The 22905-nt window shown below is 36.0% G+C and overlaps 2 protein-coding genes across 2 annotated transcripts; one reads left to right on the top strand and one right to left on the bottom strand.

Annotated features, from left to right (window-relative positions):
- Positions 1–5131: 5131 nt before the first annotated feature.
- On the top strand, positions 5132–13143 carry LOC146159122 (nucleoporin p58/p45-like). Its single transcript, XM_083385364.1, has 13 exons — positions 5132–5239; positions 6173–6262; positions 6794–6880; positions 7195–7286; positions 8060–8252; positions 8582–8713; positions 9038–9160; positions 9490–9608; positions 9991–10073; positions 10595–10679; positions 11187–11336; positions 11752–11874; positions 12698–13143. Exons 1-13 carry the CDS (start codon positions 5178–5180, stop codon positions 12850–12852), a joined length of 1494 nt encoding a protein of 497 aa, XP_083241490.1. The 5' UTR covers positions 5132–5177; the 3' UTR covers positions 12853–13143.
- A 653-nt stretch (positions 13144–13796) lies between these two features.
- Positions 13797–22031, bottom strand: LOC146159121 (ubiquitin-like protein 3). Its single transcript, XM_083383913.1, has 6 exons — positions 21887–22031; positions 18191–18273; positions 17368–17476; positions 16481–16567; positions 15967–16044; positions 13797–14998 (listed from the first exon to the last, which is right to left on the bottom strand). Exons 2-6 carry the CDS (start codon positions 18254–18256, stop codon positions 14937–14939), a joined length of 402 nt encoding a protein of 133 aa, XP_083240039.1. The 5' UTR covers positions 18257–18273; positions 21887–22031; the 3' UTR covers positions 13797–14936.
- Between the last annotated feature and the right edge of the window lie 874 nt (positions 22032–22905).

Genomic DNA, 22905 nt, shown 5'->3' with positions numbered 1-22905 from the left:
TTTCGCATTATTCGACGAACCTTAACAGATTGAAATGGCATGTGTTTGGAAACAAGGATCCAATACAAGTCACAGCATCGTACGAATTCTCGGGCAGTGGAATGTCATCTTCTATCCAATGACAACTTATAGACATAAAAGAAAATACCTAAATTGGGCAACTGTTCAAGCCGTTCAGTTAAGGTTAAGTGGTTTTCGGTTTGGGGTTTAAAAAATCTCTGCGTATAGGCAATGAAAATTATACCAAGGTAAATGAAAAAAAATTGAAAAAGGTAATAAAAAAATTACCTTAAATTTAATTCTTTTTTACTTGCAACATAAAGCATTTTCATGTTGGCGTCTAAAATGTCAATGGCTCCTTCATATGCCCCAGTCTTGCGCAGATGAAAGGGGACTGCCCCAGTGCCTGAGATGTATTAAAGTTGGGTAAATTTCAGTGTTGGATAGTTTCCGACCCTTTAGTTTATCATATGAAAGTATTTTGAAGGGTTTCCGGCCAAATTTATTTGAAACAGTTAATAATACCAATATCAAGGTAGCGAATTTAATTCATTTAAAAATAAATTTGTCATGGCAAAAAAACAGGTTTAGTGCTTTACAAAACAAAATTTGCTAAATGACTACCCGGAAGTTAACATGTTGTAATTTGGAAAACACAAGCAAAAATGGCTCTGATTCCAACTAAAACAAATATAAAGTCAAAAGCGTATTAAGTGCCGTTTGAAAACGAAGCACTAATTTTCAACCCTGCTGCAATGTCCAAAACCGAGCTTGTTTTGCAATTTTCGTTGTGTTTTAAACAGATGAGAGCAGCTTTGCGTTGTACTTGAGGTCCCATGGATTTTGCTTTAATATCGTAGGATTCTGCTAGTCCGCTGTAGGCTGATTGTACCTCTTCGGCCTACTGCTAGCAACTACCTTTTCGATGGACTTAAAAGTCTCCTACGTTGCGTCGTTTACATTTGTTTCCATATTTTAAGGTTTTAGTGAACGTTTTTTGAAGAATTGTTTTTTTTGTAACCTTCTTAAACGAACCGATTATTGTTTTTCCGATCAAGCTAATGCAAAAAATAACTGCTACGCGTCATCTCTATCTGAATTGTGAAAGTCGTGAAATTCGAAAGGAAATGAACTTTTCCGTTTAAGAGTTGCCGATCAGAACCAAAGCGTCGATCACGACTTTCCCGCGTTTTTATAAATAATATATTGATTGATTCGTAAAGAGTTTTCTGTCTGGGTAATGTTTTTCCTGGTATTCATTTTAAATCGCAATTCAAAAATACATGGACGTTAAAAAGCCCAAAGTAGGCTACAAATAATAGAGATTATCTCAAAATCTTTAAAGCGCGACCTAAATCTGAGTTTTATCAACATCTTACGACCCAAGCATCAAACACCAAAAAATGTATTTTTTCTGACATGTGTGAAATAGAAAAAGACACAGACAACCAGATGTAGTAGCCTACACAGTTCTGTGAAACAACGATTTATTACAAACAAATGATTGGTTTTAACTTTTAACAATACTACCTTCATCTAATGACCTAGTAACTAGTTAGGAACAAACCTATAGCTAGTATCAACAGAAACGAACCGATAGCTCGAACTGAAACCGATTAGTTTCTGTTCGGAACCTCAAATGGCAGATAAATATTTCTCAATTCTAATTCCAAGTTTATCAGTGACTAAGACAGCACTATAAAACGCTAGTCCAACAGAATTATGTGGAATATGTGTGCAATACGAGCTAGTAGAATAATCTTAATGTAACTGTGCCTCTACACTTACGGTAACTGTGCCGCTACGGCTTACACCAGTCTTAGCAGCTACTGTAGTTGGCTAATGGCTATGGCTTGGCTATAGCTGGCTCACGTGACAGCCATCAAAACTTTCAGAAAATCACTTATGATGCAATAATCCAGGTTGCCCCTTGAAATGCTTATGATGCAATAATTCAGTCATAATTGAATTGAAAATATTTCAAGAATCAAACGAAAAAACTTAGTTTGCGAAGGATTGAACCACCATAGAGCGACCGATTTTTTGACACTGTGCGACCCATACTTTGAGAACCACTGATTTAAAAACATATTTGTGCAGTAAATCTCAAAACGTTTAACCACAAGCCTCTCTGGCGTATTTTATGGAAGCCAACCGGCGGCTAATATGGCTGGATGTTCCGTTACTTCCGAAATACACTTGACATTTAAATTGCCTGTGCCTTGTTGCAGTTACGCAACACTCATGTCCTACCGGCGACAGGGCGGATGATCCTGGGGCCACCAGACAATGCCCACCAAAACGATTTTTTTTAAGTTTTCTGTGTAAATAGAAAAATACATCTATCCAGCATTTAAACTATGAGTTTCCCCGTTTTAGGGATTTAATTCAGCCGTTGGCGCTAGTAATGCCTTAATGGCAGGTTCCCCCTACAAAGTGCCAGTTCTGTTAAATTAATCTATATATATATACAGTGTATATTATACCAGTGATTCTCAACCTTTTTTAGCTTACGGACCGGTGAAATTTCAAAACAAATTTTGCGGACCGGTGGACCTTTAAAAATCAAAATCAACCCAAAATGTAATTACGACAAAAGCATGCAACTTAAAAGCAAAGACTGGTAACTTCAACTAAATTAGCAATTTTCTGCTCTCTTTCTTATATCATACGTGGTATACGAAAGTTTTTCACGTACAACTATCTTAAAGAAGAAGACTTCAACGACGTTTAGCCTATACTTATAAACAGTTGGGCACAACACTGCTCATTGTAACATACGGTAAGTCCAAAGTAGACAATTAACTTTATGTTACGTCACAATGCTGCAAATTACGAAACTGGCGAAGTTCTTAATTTGGTGAACAAGCTTTTAACATCTTGCATTTTGCAATTGAGATATAACATTGTAAATATTTGGCGGACCGGCAGAAAAGTTGACGCGGACCGGCGGTTGAGAACCACTGTTTATACACTATACAGTGAATATAATACAGTGTTATTTTGAACAATATGCGTTTGTATTTTACGTGGAAGAGTTGCATCGTCACGTCTCATGTGAATTTAAACAAAATACCTGCAGGCGTAATTGTTTTCGCGCACGAGTTTGCTTGAGAACGATACCGGTATGTGCTTGTAACAATGCTAGCAAACCGTATCGAGCAGCAACTGACTGAGTTTAAACGCAATACTCTAAAGCAATTTAAAGAGCCAAAACAAAATGACTAAAAAGTACTAAAACAACATTAATAAGTATAGCAAAAGTAATAACAACTACATCGTTTATGACGTAACAGAGCATGACAATTGAAGGTGTGGCATGCCTGTGATCAACTGGTGTGGTACTGCCCATGAATGCTGCAATAAAAATTAAGAGTGCAATATTTATAATTTTTGGGGGGGACATTGCCCCTGTTTCCCCCTGGCTTCGCCTCGGACCACCCTTTTCGTAATAATATTATCGTTTTTTGTTCGTTTTTATTAAGGTTTAACTCACCGTCCGAAACGGTAATGTTTTTAATGTAATTGGGTCACGCGTCTTAAGCTAATGCGAAACCAAAATCAAACCAAAACGCCTTTTTTCGTCTCTTGTTTAGTCGACCATAAGCGCGTAATGTTTTTTCTCTTTCGCCTTTCTTTATTCGTTTAAGTTGGCTGATTAGCAAGGGTGTATTCGACTAAAAACAACGCTACGTGGAGTTCGGCGCAGATTATGTTTCTCGCTGTTCGCTGTCTGCGCTAATATCCGGTTTTAGTGTAACAACGACATTTTTTCAACTCAAGCAGAGTCTCTTAAAATGTGGTCTAAGTGTGACTGTTCTAAGTTCCTTTTTTCATGTAATGATAGCTACTACAAAATTATTCGCTATAAGCAATAAGCATATCCTAAGACCACGTGCTAAGTGTGCAATGGACACAACTTATTTCGGCGCTCGTCTAGAATCCTACCACAACGAACATTATTTTGGTTAGGGTGCCGGTTAGCGTTTGGGTTTGGGTGAGTCCAGTAATAGTGTTAAACAATATTACTTGACCTACCCACACCCAAACACTAACCGACACCCTAACCCACATATTATGCATTGCTTAATAATCATTTCAACGTTGTGGTAGGATTCTAGACCAGCGCCCTTATTTCCCCTCAACCGCAGCTTGTAATTTAGCTGACTAGGCACACTACTCAGCGCAGATGTTTCTTGTATTTAGCGTAGACCAGTACATTGAACTTAGGAAACTGCGCTGCTGAAACATGATTGTACCAAAATCAATAACACATAATTCACCGTCCCGGTTTAGTTTTTCGCCTGAAGTTAACGATTGCATAAGCGGTTTCCACGCACGTGTTCGCTTTGCATCTTAAAGATTTCGTTTTGCTTGTCTGTGTCTGATTATTTTTTATGACGTCATTATTGATTGACGTCAGAGAAAAATTAGGGGAATTCCCTAAGTTGAAATTTCGGGACCACCTTTCTTTTTTTTGAATACGCCCATGTCTCTTGAAATATATATTGGTTTGGCTCCTCAAAAGTTCTTATATCCGCGCCTTATAATATTGAGCTTATAATGTTGATTTTCTTGAAAATATTGCAAGATACGTCGGGCGTTTTTAGTTAGTGTCGCACCAAAAATCATTACACACTTGCCAAGTAGCGGACGGGTGTTAAGGGGTTATGGCGGGAGTTGATGGGCTGTAACCCCAGGAATACATATTGCTTGCTAAATCATATTTGTCTTCCAAATGAGACATAACAAGTAGTAAAACTGGAGGCTTCATTTTAGTTGTGTTACAGGACCCTGTGGGGTGCAGCCACATTTCCCTTTTAAAATAAACAAAGCGCACACAGATTTGTGTTGATAGATAGAGACACAATAAGTTATTGTGTTTTAAGTAACAAAGCTATTTATTGAAACAACTCAAAAGTATTTGGGTCGCAAGACCTTGGTACTAGTAATTTTTGGGTTGCGCCAAAAAGTATTTCTGAACCACCGCTCTATAATATCTTTCCTATATTGTTGTTTTTTGAAAAATTTTTCCATATATAAAAAATAGATTGTGTAGCGTGATTTAGAAACCATTTGCCGGGACAATAGCCTCTGACTTTTTAATCTTTTTTTTACTGTTTATTGCCAAAAGAGTTAGGTTTTAGTACATTGTTTTTCACCACTTCATTGTTCCCATGGCATTTACTGGATTCGGAACGAATACCACCAGTGCCCCATCAACTGGATTTTCATTTGGGTATATCAATTTTTTTTTGATTTTTTAAGTATACACATTTCAAGTCAGTCATCCATAATTGTGATGTTAAAATTATTGTATTCATCAGTAAATGCTGAATAGTGAATTACCTCATAGCCCAGTCTGTATCTCATGGTACTTCACGTCCAGATCTCAGCATTGGTCTAAGCAATTTGTTTTGAAATGACCTAAGTCCAGGTCAAGAACTCAAATGTTTTATGTGCAAAACTTGAGATAAGTATCCAAATTTTTTGAAAACACTTTTAATTAATCTTTTGCACAAAGTCATTTGTGCAAAAGGGCATTACAACACTGGATCTTGGGTGTGCAGTGCCAACGTTTGGGGTGTGCATTACAGGTTTTATGCACACCTGGGTTCTGGAATCTAGCATAACTCCACTGTTTTCTAAAGTTTGTTTAGGTGTGCTGGTTATCAATTCATGTAATGTCCACACTAATTGCTTTCAAAAATGGTTAGGTTTGTACTTGCTTCAGAATGCACACTGGCCTTAACACTGTATTTTTACACTCCTTTGCAGACCACACCTTAACCCAAATAATGTGCATTGTGGTAGGATTGTAGACCTGCACCAACTTTTGCTTTGTGACAATAGGTTAAACATTTTTTTAGTCACAATATATTTGGAATTTATTTTATTCAAAACAGTCAAAATGATACCTACTTCTCTATGGGCTTTGATATTCTTATTATGTTTGACTTCAGTATTTTAGGCAAAATGACTTGAATTATATAACGGTTTCATAAAAAACATTTTTATCAATTTGTTTATACTTGACTCGAGTTTCGGTATTTTACAAATAACTTGACTGAGGTTTAAAACATATCAAATCTGTTCGTTTCCAATATATAATTGGGCTAACTAATAACTACTCTAAACTTTAACAGCTTTTAAAAGTATTTTTTTTCTTTAGTGGTGGGGCCACATCAACAAGTTCAGGATTGGGGACAGGTGTACTGTTTGGAACTTCAACATCTAAACCTGCAACTGGTATTGGTTTTGGGTAAGTAGAAATTGTGTTGTGTTTGTCGTAAAGTTCAGTATTTTCTCTGTATTTGTTGCGAAACCTTAAAGGATAAATTCATTTATAGTTCGTACTTCCTAGGTCCTAAGACAAAATGGTTCTGAGATATTTTTTAATTTTAGTTGGTTTGTTCCCCTTGTTTAATAAAAATGCAAGCCTGAGTTTTGTTTCAAATTGACACACATACATGTTATCTAAAAAACTAAAATATTTCATACACATGTGTGTTAAATTTGATATTGGCCAACAGCAAGAGCATAACAAATAGTTTCTAATAAGTATATAATTGCAACATTTTCCTAGATGTTAAACACAATTTGGTAGAATTGCAATATATATATGTAAACTATTGTTACCCTTAATTTAATAAAAAAACACAACTCCTCTGGCAATGTATTTTGCCTTCTTCAGGGTGAATCACTCAGAAGAAAAGAAAAACGCGAGCAACAACACGATAAACAATTTGCTAATGAAGAAAATGTGTTAATTTTAAATTGCTTTCTGTAACAGAACAGGAACATCAACCTCAACTGGACTTGGAGGTGGGGGATTGTTTGGTACTACCACAACCAAACCAACAACCGGACTAAGTTTTGGGTAAGCCCCAGTGTTGTAAACAAGTCATTTTGAAATGACTTAAGTCCCAGTCACGCCCTTGTCATAAAAATAAAACATTAAACTGTTAGAATTTTTAACCCTGGTGATTATGAAAAGGTAAGAAAAACGCAACATACAAGCAAATTGTTTTATGTGCAAAAATGATGAGCTCAATTTTATAAAAAAATTACTTTGTGAAAACATTTCATTTCAACCCAACTCATTGACTTTAGTCAAAAAAAGACTGGTAAGCCCCATTAAAACAAGAAATGTCATGTGGTTTCTCGTTTGTCAGCATACAGAATTTGTTTCAGAACCACTGCAACTGCTGCAAAGCCTGGAGGACTGACTTTTGGAACTTCAACAACTGCCTCTACAGCATTTGGACAGAAAACAACTTCAACAGGTCAGTGTCTTGCTGTACCGAGAGGGTCAAAAACAACAACTTGTCATTACGCTTTTTATTGACAGTTTGACACATAGTTTGAAAACCTTATTTGAAATTAAAGCTAGGAAAAGTATATATATATATAACAATGAATACTATGAATTATGATCCTTTTTAAATCGACTACGGCAACTTTAAACATAAATTAAATTTATTTTATCATGCCAGTGTGTAAAACAATGAACCATATTTTATTTAAACCATACTATAAGTGCATAATCGTAGTATTGGATAAGTATTTGCGATACTTATTGTTGCCATTAGAATCGCTGGTTAAAATCGGATCGCGATGACTTTTTACCCCGGGGAGTTAAACTGTAAAACCACGTTATTTTAATCTTTCAAAAATTGTGACATTTTTTTCCTAAAATTCTAAGAATGTCTTTGAATTGATTTGCCTTGTACTTATAGACCAGGGTCACCAAACTAGTGCCCTGGCACGATCAGGCCCATGGCACAAGTAAAATGAAGTACATTTGATGAAATCGTTTGTGAACTACAGTTTTTATTGCATAGTTAATTCAATTATTTCCAACACAAAAAATGACGCACAACCCACAATCCAAACTTGTGTTGCTCCTGCTCTATAAGCTAGAAAGGCGTAATTAGTATCAGCATGCTTATCTGCAGTAAGAGATTTCAAGAAAATTCAGTTGAATTCGACAACATTTTAACTGTGTTTCATTTTACAAAATTAGTATCAGCATGTTTTCTTTGTAAATCTGTTGCAGGTTTGTCGTTGGGAACCACCTCTTTGAACTTTGGAACCTCAACAACTGCCAATTTCAAAGGTTTGGGTGGAGTGGATCCAAGTGTCACTACCTCGGCAACCAACGGAAATGGCAACAAAACCGACACGATAAGCCAAGCAGTGAAAGATCAGACTATCCCTGATGAAATTTGTAAAGACGTGAAATCGTTTGAGTAAGTGTGGTTTCTGGATTATGGATAGAGATAGACCGACAATATCGGTATCGGTAAATGTAGGCCTATACTTAGGCCTATATTCTAGTACGCAACTATATGAAGTTAATACGCAAAATAATAGTTATTAATTAATAAAGGTATATAAACTAAAACTCTATTTGCATTTTATTTTAAATTATTGCAATTTTTGGACATTTTCCCAGAATTTCGTTTTTTGCTATAAATATTTTTATTTAATGCTTTGTTTCCAAAAATTAAATTAACTTTTCATATCCCGTTGTTTCTAAACAAAACAGGAGTAAATTTATCTTGTATAAATTAAATAGGGATTATGTGGCCAAGCAGAAAGAGGAAAGCAATGCTGTGGGAAAATTCTCTGTGCAGTCGCTGCACAAAATAAATGACGAGATACACAGTCTGTCTTCTGCACTTGCCCTTATTGCAACTGCAGTTCAGAGGTAAAATATACTGAAGGTTTTACCTATTATTGATAGACATGGTTAAACATCAGATTTAAAACTTAACTTTACACTGGCCTGCTTGCCAATAACAGTCTCTATTCTACAGATTTTAAATCAGAAATTTGTGTATAGGAATGTCTGACCTTTTGTCTTAAAAAATTGCAACCTAGCAAAACAATCACGTTTTTGTTTTAATCTTAAAATGACATCATCAACCATGTACTGGGTATCTATAAAAGTAGTGGGCATGGTTGCCCAAGTACAAGATACTTAACAGTTGCAATCCACAGTGTAAATTTGATAAAATGTTTAACATCTCAGAAACAAGTCTGTGGTGGAGAAGCTACGTGATGAGTTTGTAGCCCAGCTCGGACACGCGGAAATGGCAAGGCGGACACAAGACATTCCTCCAACACTGCAGCATGACAATGTTGCACCTCTCAAGTAGGTTATATGAGAAGCTGTATCTAAATTGGGGGCTTCATAAAACATGTCTGATAAAGGTCACTTCCAATTATTTTCAAAAAATAGATGTTTATCAGGCCAATAGACAATGACGGTACCTGAAATTCACAAAGTAACAAAACCTATAACAATAGGAATCAATAAAGACTGAACGCAAACAGAAACCTAAAAAATACAAAACACAGATTAGCAGCTCAAGCTCCCCTCACATATTCATGTAAAAGTTATTTTCGTGTGTTTCAAGTTAAAAAGTTTGCACTAATAGTTTGCACAATTCTTCAACTAACCAAGTTTTGTATAATTCGAAGGTACTTTGTTGACCTTGTTATGGAATTCGGCGTCAACATGCAAACGTATCGCTTACAAATCGAAGAACTTGAAAACCATCTTCAGTCTCTCGCCCAGCCTTCCCAGCTAACAGCTCAAGGTAATAAACATTATGATTGCAACAAAATTTTCAACATCCAAATTTTTACTTTTATTTTATGTCCCTGTTTGGAATACTTTAAAGTTGAATTGTCTATTGTTTAAAGTTTAAACGACTGGTTCTTTACTTCATTGAAGACCTAGCTAGTCTCCGTTAAACAATAAATAAAAACATTTATCATTATTATCAATCTTGACTTTTTGGTTATTCTAGTGTTGTGTGATTCTTATTTATTTCCTTCTCTGAGCTTCCCAATATTTGTTAATTAAAATCCACTAAGTTCATTTTTGTGCATAATCATGCGAAAACGGTGAACAATCTTAAGGTAGAAATAAAGGCAAGTTTGAGTAAAAATAGTTTATGTAGAATCTTTTTTTTTCAGATATTTCCATTGCAATGTGCAAAATGCAAGAGGGCTTTGTTTCACTAGCCGCAAACCTGCATTCAACACACAACAATGTCAAAGTAAGCAAACATGTTTTATTTATTTGGAATATTGTGTTAGACCAGGGGTTCTTAAACTGGGGTCCATGGACCCCTTACGGACCCGTCACCTAGTTTTAGGGTGTCCATGAAAGCCTAATTGAAATATTAGTGTATATTTAAGAAGTAATCAATTTATCAAACACAACAGTTTAATAAAAAATAAAGCGGTATTGCACTGAATGCATTAAACTCCGTTTTTGGACCGAAATCAGCGACTTAAAAAGTTTATTTGTATTATGACGTAAGTTCATGACGTCATTTTGAAAAATATTTGCGTATTGTGGGCCACGCAAGGCCCCAAAAAATTTTAGGGATCCGAGGTAAAAAAAGTTTTAGAACCCCTGTGTTAGACTTAGATAATGTAACATTTAAATCTTTAGCATAAATTTGTCTTATTTAAAAAAAAGATTGAATACCTTAAAAATTGCAGTCCTGTTGGAATATGACTGAAAAGATATACTTTGTCAGAAATCCATTTCACTGTTTCTTTTTTTATACAGCACATCAAGGAGCAGTATCTTGCCTACCGACAAATCGTACATGGTGACAACACTGATATATTTGCAGCCAACAGAAGCAAATCCGGTAATTTGAAGGCTTTTTATTACCTGGTAAAACGTTTTCAAAGTCCAGCCATGAGCCAACATATTGTTGTGACTGTGGCAAACACTGTTATTCATTTTTTGGGGACAATGTTTATGTATTAAAATACCTTTTAGGTTACCTGGGGCGTTGTTTTACATAACAATGGTCACAATACAAATCTTCCGTTAAATTAGGAAACAAGATATTTTCAGGTATTATTAAAAAAACGAACAGAAGCTTCAAAGATAAAAAACTGTAAGGCTTTTTTCCATAACCCGCTTACTAATAAAATACTCCCTCCATGTTATTTTGCAAAGTAGTTAATAGTAGGTTACACTATGCCCGGATCTGATGCTGTCGATCTACTCTTTGGTTGCTTTCAAGCTAATTAATAGTATTTAGTAACTGCCTTTTGCCAATTTCAAATTTTGTTTTAAGAAGCTTTCAACACTTTACTCTCGAGGTAAACTCTGCCTAGCTCCAATAATTTTTTGTTTTTTTCTGCAGAGGCGAGAAGCCCACCGGCTCAGGGCCCCTCTCCACTGTCGAACATGAGCAACGTTGCCGCCCTCGCGATGGCTACAATGCTACAGCAACCACAGCAAGCCCAGCAAGCACCTCCCGCGCAAAGCTTCCTAAAGCCGTCGTTCGGAGCAGGTGTGTTGTACAGAAAGGGCGAAGGTTGCTTGAGCTGTTGGGCCGGTTCAATACTTTTTGAGTGTTTTGTTGAACCGGTCGGATCCAGTATTTTTCAGTTTTTTTTAATTTGGTTGTGTGACAGCTGGCCGGATTCGAAACCGCCCAACGTTTTTTTGCATGGTGTTTGGAAGATCCACCGATATCGCTTTTTTGGGTCGATATATCGTCATAATTTTAGCCTAAATTTATTCATCGGTCTATCTCTCGTATGGACTTCTGTCGTACTCGTAGCTTAACAGTGTGTCCTTTTAAATATATTTTGTGGACCGTTGACTATCTCGTGTCGTGTTTTTTTATGCCCTAACTTGAAACTTTGGCGCTTAAGTTCGTAAGTCGGTGTGCGATAAAGAATATTTGTATTTTTTCTCAACAGGCGGCAGCAGTTTGTTCAACACGAAGACTACAGCACCGGGCGGCCTTTTCGGAGGCACTCTGACCAAGTCGGCGTCCACTGGTTTCGGTTCCACAGGAACTTCACGGCCAGCGTTGAGCGCAGGTGGGTTCAAGTTTGTTTATTTAGTGCCGAGTGCTTGATTCAGATCAATTCCAATGCAATCCAATGGCAAATCTCAGTCGTCCAGGTCAAGTCTTTGACATCAAAATTTTAAAGTTGAAGATGTAGCAAACCATTACTGTAAAGATAGGTGTCCAACACCGGTATGCTTTTTAGGATAATGTAGCTTGTCGTTTGAAAAGCACATCACGATGAGCAATCAACCCAAACTGTTAAGTAGTCTAACTGCGTGCGTATTACAACTTGGTACGCTCAATAACCATTAACCACAGAACGCATTTTGCATTAGACACTTCGGTTCGTACGATTGCCGGTGGCTACTCAGCAAGTGCCTAATGGCACGTTTCCTTTCACTGGAACTGGAGAATTTTAAGTCAAGCATAAGAATGTATGATTGGCACTCTCTTTATACAGTAAAGGCGATATCGAAACGCTTATAAAAACGTGAACCCATAAGTAAGGCTCTCCATACTTTTTCAAGGAAATTTCAGTGTTTTCTCATGGTGGCTGCTGCAATAGAATTATCGAAAATTGTGTTAGGCAATACCAAATTACGATTTACGATTTCAACCTTGAAAGGTTGACTTTTTAAATAGGTAGCAACTGTGATAACTAAAAACAAAAATTTTTGGCAGAATAACCTTGAAAGTCTTAAAATAAATGGTCCAAGTTTTGTCTTTAATGACATCATTACTTTTTGTCGAAAATATCGGATATATCGACGTGAAATTGGTCTCGCAAACAAATACCGTATAGTTTTAACTCGCCAATTCGTTTGACCTATTCTTCCAACCCTTTTTTTCAGGTTTCGCAAAGACGACCAGCGGCAACGTGTTTTTCGGCAACAACACCACTTCGTTTAACTCGAGCGCCGGAGTCACATTCGGCGGCTCGGCACTCAACCAAGGTGGCTTCGATCTAAAACCGCCACCGACCACAAACAAGAGGAACCGAAAATAAATAAAGGGCTTTCGAACCAGACTTGTGACAACTGAAGACCCCCATTTGACGAATTAGGGCGATTATGCGAGTTATTACCGACTTTTCTGAGAATGCCGCTTGAATCAGGTATATTGAACAGGGAACAATCGAAATTCTGCTATTGGCATTCTTATGAGTTCAAGAAATGCCAAATTCGTTGAGAAAATCTGTTGTGTATGCTGCTTTTGCGCGACCGATCGTAATTTTCGTTGTCCACTGCCAAAGGTGCGTTATGTTTAAAATGCCTGCAAACAATAAACCTTTATTTGCATTTGTCTTTTTTCGTGACAGTTTATTTCAAATGCTAACGTCCTTTTGCAAAACCGAAAGCCGGAAAGAAACTTCGTAATACTGTGCTAAATAGAAACTATAGCTGAACGATATAATTTAAATACGCAGAATATATAATTTAAATTGAACTTCAAACTTAGCTAAAAGCACCCTAAATTTGCTGCAATGTGTAATAAAAAAGGAAATTTGAAGTTGCGTGCAGTTTTAAAGATGAGCCATAGGTTCCCGACCCCTGGTTAGGCCCGTCGGTCTGTTTTGATGTTGACGTACGGATAATGAGTGGGGTCAGAAAATGGGTTAGGGTATTAAACGGGTTAAAATGTTGTTTAGGCCTGATTGTGACCAATTATAGGTCGTATTTCGACGTTGAGGTTGTTCTTATCTAGGTCTTATGGCTGGAGTCCAACGGTGCCGCATCTAAAATCGGTTTGAGGTTTCCAGTGTACACCTCTTTCAAATATCGGAAATTTTTTTATTGATTACAGCGTCAAGCACAACCGCCCGACGTCGTGCACAACTGCATCACGAGTATATCGTTTAAAGGCTGTGCTTACACGTGCAATGAACAATACAAAAAACATTATTATATGAAGAAAACGCTGATAAATACGAAAAGCGATGTCGTCAGAAAATCAACTGTGAAATTTATTGTATGGAACAAAATGCGCTGCTACGATAAAAAATCTCGTGGTTGGAAACGTATAGAATATAGCAGCTATTCCTTTCTGATCATGCTATCTGAAAACCAGGGGCAATTTGTCAAAGATAATAACAGGTCTTCTCGGTAAACTTTCTTAACGCGAAAATGTGAGGCACGACATATCCGTTAAGATTTGGAGAACCCTAGGGTTAAATTATAATCAATCAAAGGTTTACCTTTAAGGAAGACGTGTTTGAATTTGATTAGAAGAAGTCTATGTATGTCACCAGCGAAGGAAACAAGACTAGTTGAACGAAGTCGACAAAGATGAACTTTTGGTTCCGTATTTGTGCGTGCCCCAATAAAAATCAGCTGGTCGCAGTCGAGGAGTATACAGTGTTTTTAAAAAGAGATAAGCAAGGGAGTCCTTTAGGCGAACAGCTTAAGGTGAAAAACGCAAATAGAAATTAAGGGTTTTCTTTCGTGGAAACAAATCTAATCGATTCGCTTCATATAGACACAATTTCGCAAGATCTATACAATGTGGTACTGCACAACAAAAGTGGAAACTCTTATTGTTCCCGCTTCGCACTTAAAAATTAGGATTATACCTTAAGAGCACCCCAGGCAACGTATAGCGTTAATTTTACAGTTGTCCAACAAGGATATTTGCGCCTTCGTACACGACGATTTAAATGTTATTTACATATTTTTTTTGATTCTGCAAAATACGCGCGGTCATTCGTTTGATGCGTGCCCTAAATATGGCACACAAATAATTTCATTCTTGCAGGGTACGCAAAATGGCTTTCGAACGTCGGTGGAACGAAAAGATTACATTTTTGTCACCGAAAAGGTTGCCCACCAACACCGATGTAAACCGTTGCCAAAAAGCCAGGGAAATGTACAAGTAAAAAGATGCAACAACGCTGCCACCATTGCGCGAAAAGTGTATAAGTAGAACAATGCCACGCAAACACGAGAGAAACGCAAGAAAACGACGTAAAAAAACAAACGGGGCAAGCAATGTTCAACATCGCTCGCTTTCGAGAAAGCTAGAAACGCCCTGGCGCCAAGTAAAAAGAACAAGGTACAGAATCAACGGTAAATCGGTGCTTCTTGCCGACTCGCGTCACAGAATGCAGCAGCACATTTGACAGCGCCCTTCGCGACTCTTTTCCTTGCCTTTTTGATCTGTGAACGTTGAAGTATACCCGATATCAAGGGATAGCAACCGCAATATAATAATTAGGTTTTCTATTGTAAAAAGGCAACCTTAAGTCAGGTAGTTTCACTAAGTTTCCTTATTTGGCTGTAACGCGATTTCCTTATTTTAAGGTTTAAAAAAAATTGACCTGAAAAATAAAAATATTGACCTATTGATTTGAACAGCGTATTGTTGTACAAAGCACTGTGTTAGTGACCTGGCATGGTTAGACAATTGCTTTTGATGTTCACGTTGATATAGGCAACTATAAAAATGCCAAAGACAAAAAAGATGCTTGGTATTTTACAGAATTGTTGAGTAAACAGGTTAAAATACAAGCTGAAAACATGCCAAATAATAAGTTAGAATATTATCGAACTAGGAAATGGTATAAATGCAAGTCACCACCGAAAAAAATGCGCTACAAATACTGTTCAGTAATACTGCCTCAATCAGAGATACAGAACTATATGAAGCAAAATCGGAAGTTTAAACCTAATGCGACAAACCAGGCTTGCGTGGTTAATTTCGATGGCTCCGTTAATGATGTTGGATGTTTTTCAAAATTAAACTTTGATTAAATGTTTAACTGAATGACAATTTTAAAAGCTAGCTACAGTTTGTGATTATTTTGTAGTTTTAGAGTTACACATTTTTGACAATTTTTTACCTAACGTGAAACTTTTGACTTTTTTAGGCCAGTCAAAATTTTATCGCCCTGCTAATAAACATTAAGGTATATTTGTGACTAGTAATTTAACACGCTAGTAAGTATTGGACGAATGACAAACTGCACCTGGTGTTTGTTCCAATGCTGCAATTTACTGCATTTTAGAGTAAACTTAGGTACCTAAGTACTGTTAAATTTTCATTGGATATGCTCACCATATTGTAGTTTTTAGCCGTTAATGTTTAATTTGAAACAGCTATAAACACCACATTGCTTAGTGCTTACCTGGAGAGTTGGGTTCGGGCATGGTTTTTCGGCATATTAAGTGCATCACTGTCGTTTTTCCAACTGGAATTTTTAGAGCTGTAACAACATAAGAATTAGCCGCAAGTAGTGCGATGACATTCTGTATGACCACAAATGTCACCGCAAAATCAGAATGATTAAATCGAACAATAACTCTATAGGGCAATAGAAAATAAAGACAGATACTGTATGCTCAGTTTTTGGAATTTGCAATTTGGACAAGGTATATAAAAGCACTTTTAAAGTTTTCAAAAATAACCAATTCCTTTGGCTAGTAGGTTTAGATTTTAATTTACAGGAGAATGTTTTACTTCTAGCACTTTCATAATGTAACCAAAAATGTTGCAACAACCCATACTTTTACATTTCTATAAGATGCTTTCATGAATGCACTGCGATTTTCTGTCACATTTCATGAAAATAAACAGTTGAAAATGCTTTTTCAAGGTTTTAAAGCAGATAATGATTAACATAAAACTAAAATTAACATTACCTCCAAGGGTTGCGTTGGCATGAATAAACCTTCCTTGGTAAATTAATCGTAACATATCGTATGAATCCGCAGTTTCTTCAGTCCAGTCTGGAAAAAGGGTTCAAACAGATCAAACAAGTGTGAATATCTGTTTCAATTTAGTATTTACAAAAAAATGCACCCTTTAAAATACTAAAATCTTTAACATGACATAGGTTTGTAATCAGTTGTTTGTCTAGATTTACCCACGGCCCGTGGATGTTATACCAAAACAATAATGACAAAGATCAAATAAAAATGTACAGATAGGGTTTAATAATATTTCACAGACTTGCAAAATCATGCTGTTACACAGATATACATTTTTTTAAACTAGGTACTAAAATAATAATTATTAACTTTGCCCGGTGACACCCAATGCTACACAATGTATCAGGTGATTTTTTGTAAACAAAACAACATTTATTTTGACCAAGCAAGGAAAAATACTGGAATGAAGCAAGTAAATGATTGCTCACTGTAAAAAAGCAAAATATTAACTTGATTGACACCAATATAATGAATCCGTGATTGCAGTGGTTATGCAACAAAAATCATGTTTGCATGTGTTAACAAGACAATTAGCCGGTTATGCTATTTAATGTCTGAGAAAAATTTAGGCTGTGGGTTAAGCATGATGATGCACAATGTATGGATGAACCACAAATTACAGGCTAAAAAAAGTTTAACTTGAAAATTGATAATCAATAAATTAGGCAGTATTCTGGGCCTCGGTTTGGAATTTTGACCCTGGAGAAAATATTAAAATTATAAAAATAAGGTTCTTGGCCGACTTTGAAATCAGCAATTTTTGTTGTCAGTTATGACATACTAACATGTACATTGTACAACATGAACATCATTGTTACCTTCAGGCCAGTGTTCAAAAACATGTTTGGCAATATCGGATGCTGAGTCGTTCGGGGAAAAATAGAAGGTCTGCGTTTGCCCAGTGACGCGAAGCAATTTTAGAGCAATCTGCGGTAAAATTTTACACTAATCTTTATATAAAGCAATCAAAATGTTTACATATATCAAAATATGAAAACTTTACAGCAGTGCTTGTCAACCTTTTTTGGAACAGTACACACTGTTACGTTTACTGAAGAACTTGTACACTTCTGTCCACGCAATGCACTAAACTTATACAAACAAACACCCAGGTGTACTCCCAAGAAAAACTATTAATGGTTATGAAGAACTAGTTAGTACCTCACAATATCGATTATCAAGAGAAATATTTAGTTATGATGTCACAAATAGATATGTACGCTTAAATACATGTTATGCTATGTATTGTACACTCCAGTCAGTCTGGTAATAAACGTGTTTATTTATTATGATACCTGATCACAGGCTTTTTGTAATGTGGTATCTTGTACACCCAGTACACCCCATCAATGTGCTACACCCTTTTAACAATTCAGGAACACCCTGGGGTGCACAATACACCCGGTTAAAAAAAAGCACTGGTTTTCAGAACTATTTGCCATTTGGAATGAATTTTAAAGCCTAGATAGAAGAAGGAAGCATTTTGTGTATGCTTCAGATAATTATTTTACAAAATGAGCCTTACTTCTGTTACATGGGCTTTGATGTTCATTCTATTTTTAAGTACAATCTTCAGCTTAAAAAGACAGACTTGCAGCATTACATTACATCAGTACAAAATTATCAGTCTGTTAAACAAACCTTTGTGGACAAATCTCCCTTTCCCTTAGTAGATTCGTTTGAGGAAGAAGAATTGGTCTGGGCCATTTTATTAAGAAGGTTGCCTGGAAACAAAAAAAAAACAATCTAATGTCTAGGGGTGTTCGAGGTAGAATTAAATTTTAAAAATTGTGCATCATATATTAGAATAAAAAATACAGTGGCGGACAGAAGGAAAATAGAACCAAATACAAATGATGGAACATAGTAAAAATAGTTCACAATATAAAAGTGGACTAACTAATATACTTGTGCTTTCAGTGTGCCAGTGTTTATGTCATTTTAATCCAGGCTACCTTATGGTTTGTCTCACAATATTTAGTTGTTGGAAAAAGAGTGTTAAAAAAAGTGTTTATTAGATACACGGTTGGCATTTTGCGCTCACCCGCTCGCCAATGTGATTGTGATTCGCTCAGGGCAAGTGACCCTAAGTAAAAATCAGTTGTTGTTTTCATCAGACCTATTGAAGGTCCTAATTTATAGATCCGTAATAAATTTTGTAAAAACCTTTCTACATGTGGCACACTAACAGAGATCAAAAAAAAAAAAAAAAAAAAAAAAAAAAAAAAAAAAAAAAAAAAATGGATTTTTTATGTTTTAAATGTCATTCCTCATTAAACGAGTAGTGATTTTACAGATATGAGTGGCCTGTTTATATATCTACCTTGCATGCAATGAAAAGGACATTGCAAGTAAAGTGTTTAAGGTTCAGTGGTTAACAGTTCAACAATAGCTGTATCCCTTGCCAATTTAGCAACCCTCACCTTATCATTCTCACTGAAGCGCATCGTTGGTAAGTCAACTGGTCAAATTTGATTTAAAGCAATAACTTTTAGTACAAGCACCACAGTGCCCATGTAGTTCCGCTGGGATGACAAGTAAAATTATATATACCCTTAGTGAAAAATCTTATTAGGGCCCGATGGCTCTCACAACTTAAACGTTTTGCATCAATTTGGTCAATCCCATTGTATTGGGACTGGGAGCCTTTGACAGACAGCTGATAGTTGTTTAATGATACCAGCAAGGCAGGCTTGAACTAATGACCTATTTACCATATCTGCATTGTGGTCGTTCAACTAAGCTACACAATCAAAGGGGAGCAAGCGAGTCAAGAAAGACAAAATGACAACTTTGCTCACGGCGTCATGTGTGAGTTGCCACCAGGGTTTAGATTCGGTTAAAAATAACCAGAGTCTGACTTCGGTCAAATGTGAGATTTTGTCCAGTCCTGAGTTCAGCCTTCCGCCAATTTACGTAACTAAAATAAGGTGGGCAATCCACTTATAAGGGTTTCATGTAATTCATTCACTCACAATACATTGGAAAATATTCACCATTTGCTTTTCTGCATTTACGAGCTAAAGTTGTTGGCGGCCATATCACTTTTAAAATTTGGTACCCTTCTGAGTTCAGTCTATACAGTGATTTTGCTATGGCAAGAGGTCATCGAATCTGACCACAGGTCAGTTGTTTTATGAGCATGCCCTGCTTGCATCGCAGTCTGTCAAAGGCTACCAGTGCACTTTGATACATTGGACCGTTATCGGTTCGTCAAAAACGCTGTTAGGAGGGGTAGATCACGAGGGTAGATAAAATTTGACCACGTAATATCGGTATAGTTAAAAAAAAATCCGCTCTCGCTTGTCTCGCTTCATCTGCATGTAGTATGCCATGACGGATAATAAGTTACAAAACACTGATCAAAGTAGATTGGCACTATATACCTAGTCCTTGGTCATTTTAATGCAAGACTGAGCAGCGAGCACGTATAGGCTTTTTGGTTGAGTAGAATTTATTCTGAACTACAAGAGACATAACGCATTGTTTTAAAAATAATGAGTAAGCACTAGTTCACGAAAACGCCCTGGGATTTCAAAAGGTCGGCGCGTGTATGTATATTGTATTGCAAAATGTGCATTTTCTCTAATCTAGCATGTTAAAGTTTTAACCAAAAAATGAGTTTCCAAAGGATTTTTTTAAAGTAAGCACATGTGTTATTGTGCTACTGAAAAACCAAGCAAAAAGCAAAACTGATGGTTAACACTTCTATTTATTGGCTAAAAAGCGTCAAAGTATATTTCAAACCGGCCGGCACAGTATTGTGTATGTTACAGTTTGTTTTTTTTAGAAGGGTTAGGGTATCTTTACAGAATTTATCTTATGAAATTAGGTTGAATGGCGTCTCCCAAGATACGGAAGATGTCAGATCACAACAGGGCTGCAGAGTAGGACTGGGACTCGAGTAAGACTAGGTAGAACTACCAGAGTCCAACAGGTGCGCAATGCGCATGCAGTCAAATTTCGAAACTGATAACGAAGCAAACTGGAAATTGTTTAGGTTGAATAGCATATTTTCCATGACCCCTATGAGTGAATTGCTGAATCCTCATCTTGTATGAGTTGTGTAACTTCAGAGCCCCGTTTGACAATGCAAAACCAAACAAGTGTTTGGCCTGCGAGTCATTGATATGTCGCCATTATTCATAGAATGGCGCACTGCACACGAAAGGTTGCTGACCCATGATTTAAAAGTTTGAAACAGAAAACACACTTTTTTTAAACAAAACACTTTTTTAAGTTTAAAACAGTGCTTTTAGCTGTTTTCTGTCTTGAGACACTGGAGTCTTATTTCGATTGGCAAGCAATTATATTTCAGCACAGATTCTTTCAAATTTGGCCAGAATATCCTAATTTATGCCAATCACATTTAACAACTACCTAACGTAATAACCGCTTTAGTCTTAATTCAGGCTAATAAGACTTTTTAATTTCTAGAAAGTAGAAAAAGTAGAAATGTTGAAACAATTGAAAATAGACTTCTTGTAAACCCGTAAAGTAACTTTAAAATTAATTTACTTCGTAAACCAAAAGTCTTTAAATTTATAAAGGGATTCAAATAAACAGTATAGAATAACAATAAAAAGATATTTTTCGTCAAAATTGTTTTAAGGATGTATTTATATCATATGTAGTTTTATTTATTGAATTGTGGAAAACGTTACAACTGTTTCCCTTTTACAAGTTGCCTATATATAAAGAATGTTAGACTGGTGCATGGTTTTGCTCAGTACAATGTAATGTTTAGTAAATTCGGTTTATTTTGTTGTCAATATTTCTCTTAAACAAATAATACATGGCAGCACCCTAGACAAGCACTTGTGAACCCCAGTTTTCAACCACTTGTTTAAAGCAACATTTTTGTTCAACAAATGTAAAAATTATTTTTTAGGTAGTTCAAGGACTGGGGGAATGATCATGCCAACTTTTGATAAAGTAAACACATTCCTCGGTTACATGTTTTACTCAACTGTAAGAGCTGATATAATTGTCAAGCATATTTTGGTTTGCAGCAAATTATTTATATACAGCATTTTATAGACAGTTTGCAAGTAGAACAAAATGGACAATAAAGCCATTTGTAGTTTTTAAGTCAATGAACCAACCTACCAACCTACCAACCTACCAACATATTGAATAGTTGAGCAACATTGATTTTTTATTATGAAAAACTTTTAATAGTAATATATATATAAATAATTTTGTACATACTTCCTTACTATGGTTGTTTATGCTAAACAATTTTAACAAAAGCCATTATAGCAATTTGGCTTCACAATTTTTACTCTAGATTGATAAGCTTATCAAAATAAACAAAAATGTTACCAGTTAGGATACCTGCAGTTTTCTTCAATAGGTGCCTTGAATTTCTTGAGCTGGTTACAGATCATATACAGGCAGATAATGGACACAACATCCAAAAATTAACTATGTCATTAGCTGGGATGTATTTTTACCAATCTACAAAACCTAAGAAAGTGAAATAAGACACAACTAGAACAGTTTATGCAAACCGTATTAAAAAAAATAGAATATAGACAATGCTGTCCTGCTCAACTCAATGAGATAAATGATGGACTACAAATGTGACAAGATTCAGTTAAAGTAAACAATACATGGGCTCAATTAAATATTAACAGCAGCCACATACCTTTCATTTTACAGCCACACTACTAAAAAATGTTGGTTTGTCTATTCAAGTTTCTGTATAGTCAAATATACCCAATTTGTTTACGATTTATCAGAATAGGCTGAACCAAACCTACATCAAATCATACAACATTTAACACATCACAAAAAAGTAAGAAAAATATTGATAATGCTATTACAATAAAGATGGGTTGCTGAAGTATGATATACATCCTAAATTCAAATAATAAAAAGTAGCTTCAGAAAGCGTATTGATGTCAGATACCCAAGACTGGCAAAGCAAATAAGCAACAAAATGTAGGTGATATCAGATTAACTGGACTGAACTTGTTCATATGCAATAAAACATGCTAAAGCCAAGAATGATATACACTTGTGTAACTACAAACTAAACAAGCGCATTAAACATGGCAAAAAGACCCACACAAAACATTAGGGACAGACGAAAATTTACAGGCAACATGCCTACATGTTAGGTGAGTGTTATATTGTCGAGGTGAGTGCCAAATGTTAGTCGCTCGGCTGACTGTAATTTAATATCAATCCTGTGATACTACATACCAGATATTTTGAACAAAAAGTATGGCGATTAGATCTGACCCAATACTAAATGACAGGCTAATATGCTTAAACAAGCAAAAATAAATTTAAGGAATTTTTTGCAGATTACTGTGTCATCATTTAATTTGCTTTGGTGTTGGTGTTAA

Source organism: Ascidiella aspersa, chromosome 3 (assembly GCF_963924565.1).
Source record: "Ascidiella aspersa chromosome 3, kaAscAspe10.2, whole genome shotgun sequence".
In the NCBI taxonomy this organism is placed as follows: Eukaryota; Metazoa; Chordata; class Ascidiacea; order Phlebobranchia; family Ascidiidae; genus Ascidiella; species Ascidiella aspersa.
Note: the sequence above shows the minus strand (reverse complement) of the source record. Positions and strands in the feature narration are given on the sequence as shown.

What these genes read in the sequence shown, in the direction of transcription:
- LOC146159121 (XM_083383913.1), bottom strand. Translation starts at nt 18,256, where the DNA reads ATGGCCCAGACCAATTCTTCTTCCTCAAACGAATCTACTAAGGGAAAG. An exon ending in TGCCAACGCAACCCTTGGAG is followed by an intron (nt 16,045 to 16,480) that starts GTAATGTTAATT and finishes ATGTTGTTACAG; the next exon opens with CTCTAAAAATTCCAGTTGGA. An exon ending in GCCCGAACCCAACTCTCCAG is followed by an intron (nt 14,999 to 15,966) that starts GTAAGCACTAAG and finishes CAACGTTCACAG; the next exon opens with ATCAAAAAGGCAAGGAAAAG.
- LOC146159122 (XM_083385364.1), top strand. Translation starts at nt 5,178, where the DNA reads ATGGCATTTACTGGATTCGGAACGAATACCACCAGTGCCCCATCAACT. An exon ending in GACAATGTTGCACCTCTCAA is followed by an intron (nt 9,161 to 9,489) that starts GTAGGTTATATG and finishes TATAATTCGAAG; the next exon opens with GTACTTTGTTGACCTTGTTA. An exon ending in AGCCAACAGAAGCAAATCCG is followed by an intron (nt 10,680 to 11,186) that starts GTAATTTGAAGG and finishes TTTTTTCTGCAG; the next exon opens with AGGCGAGAAGCCCACCGGCT.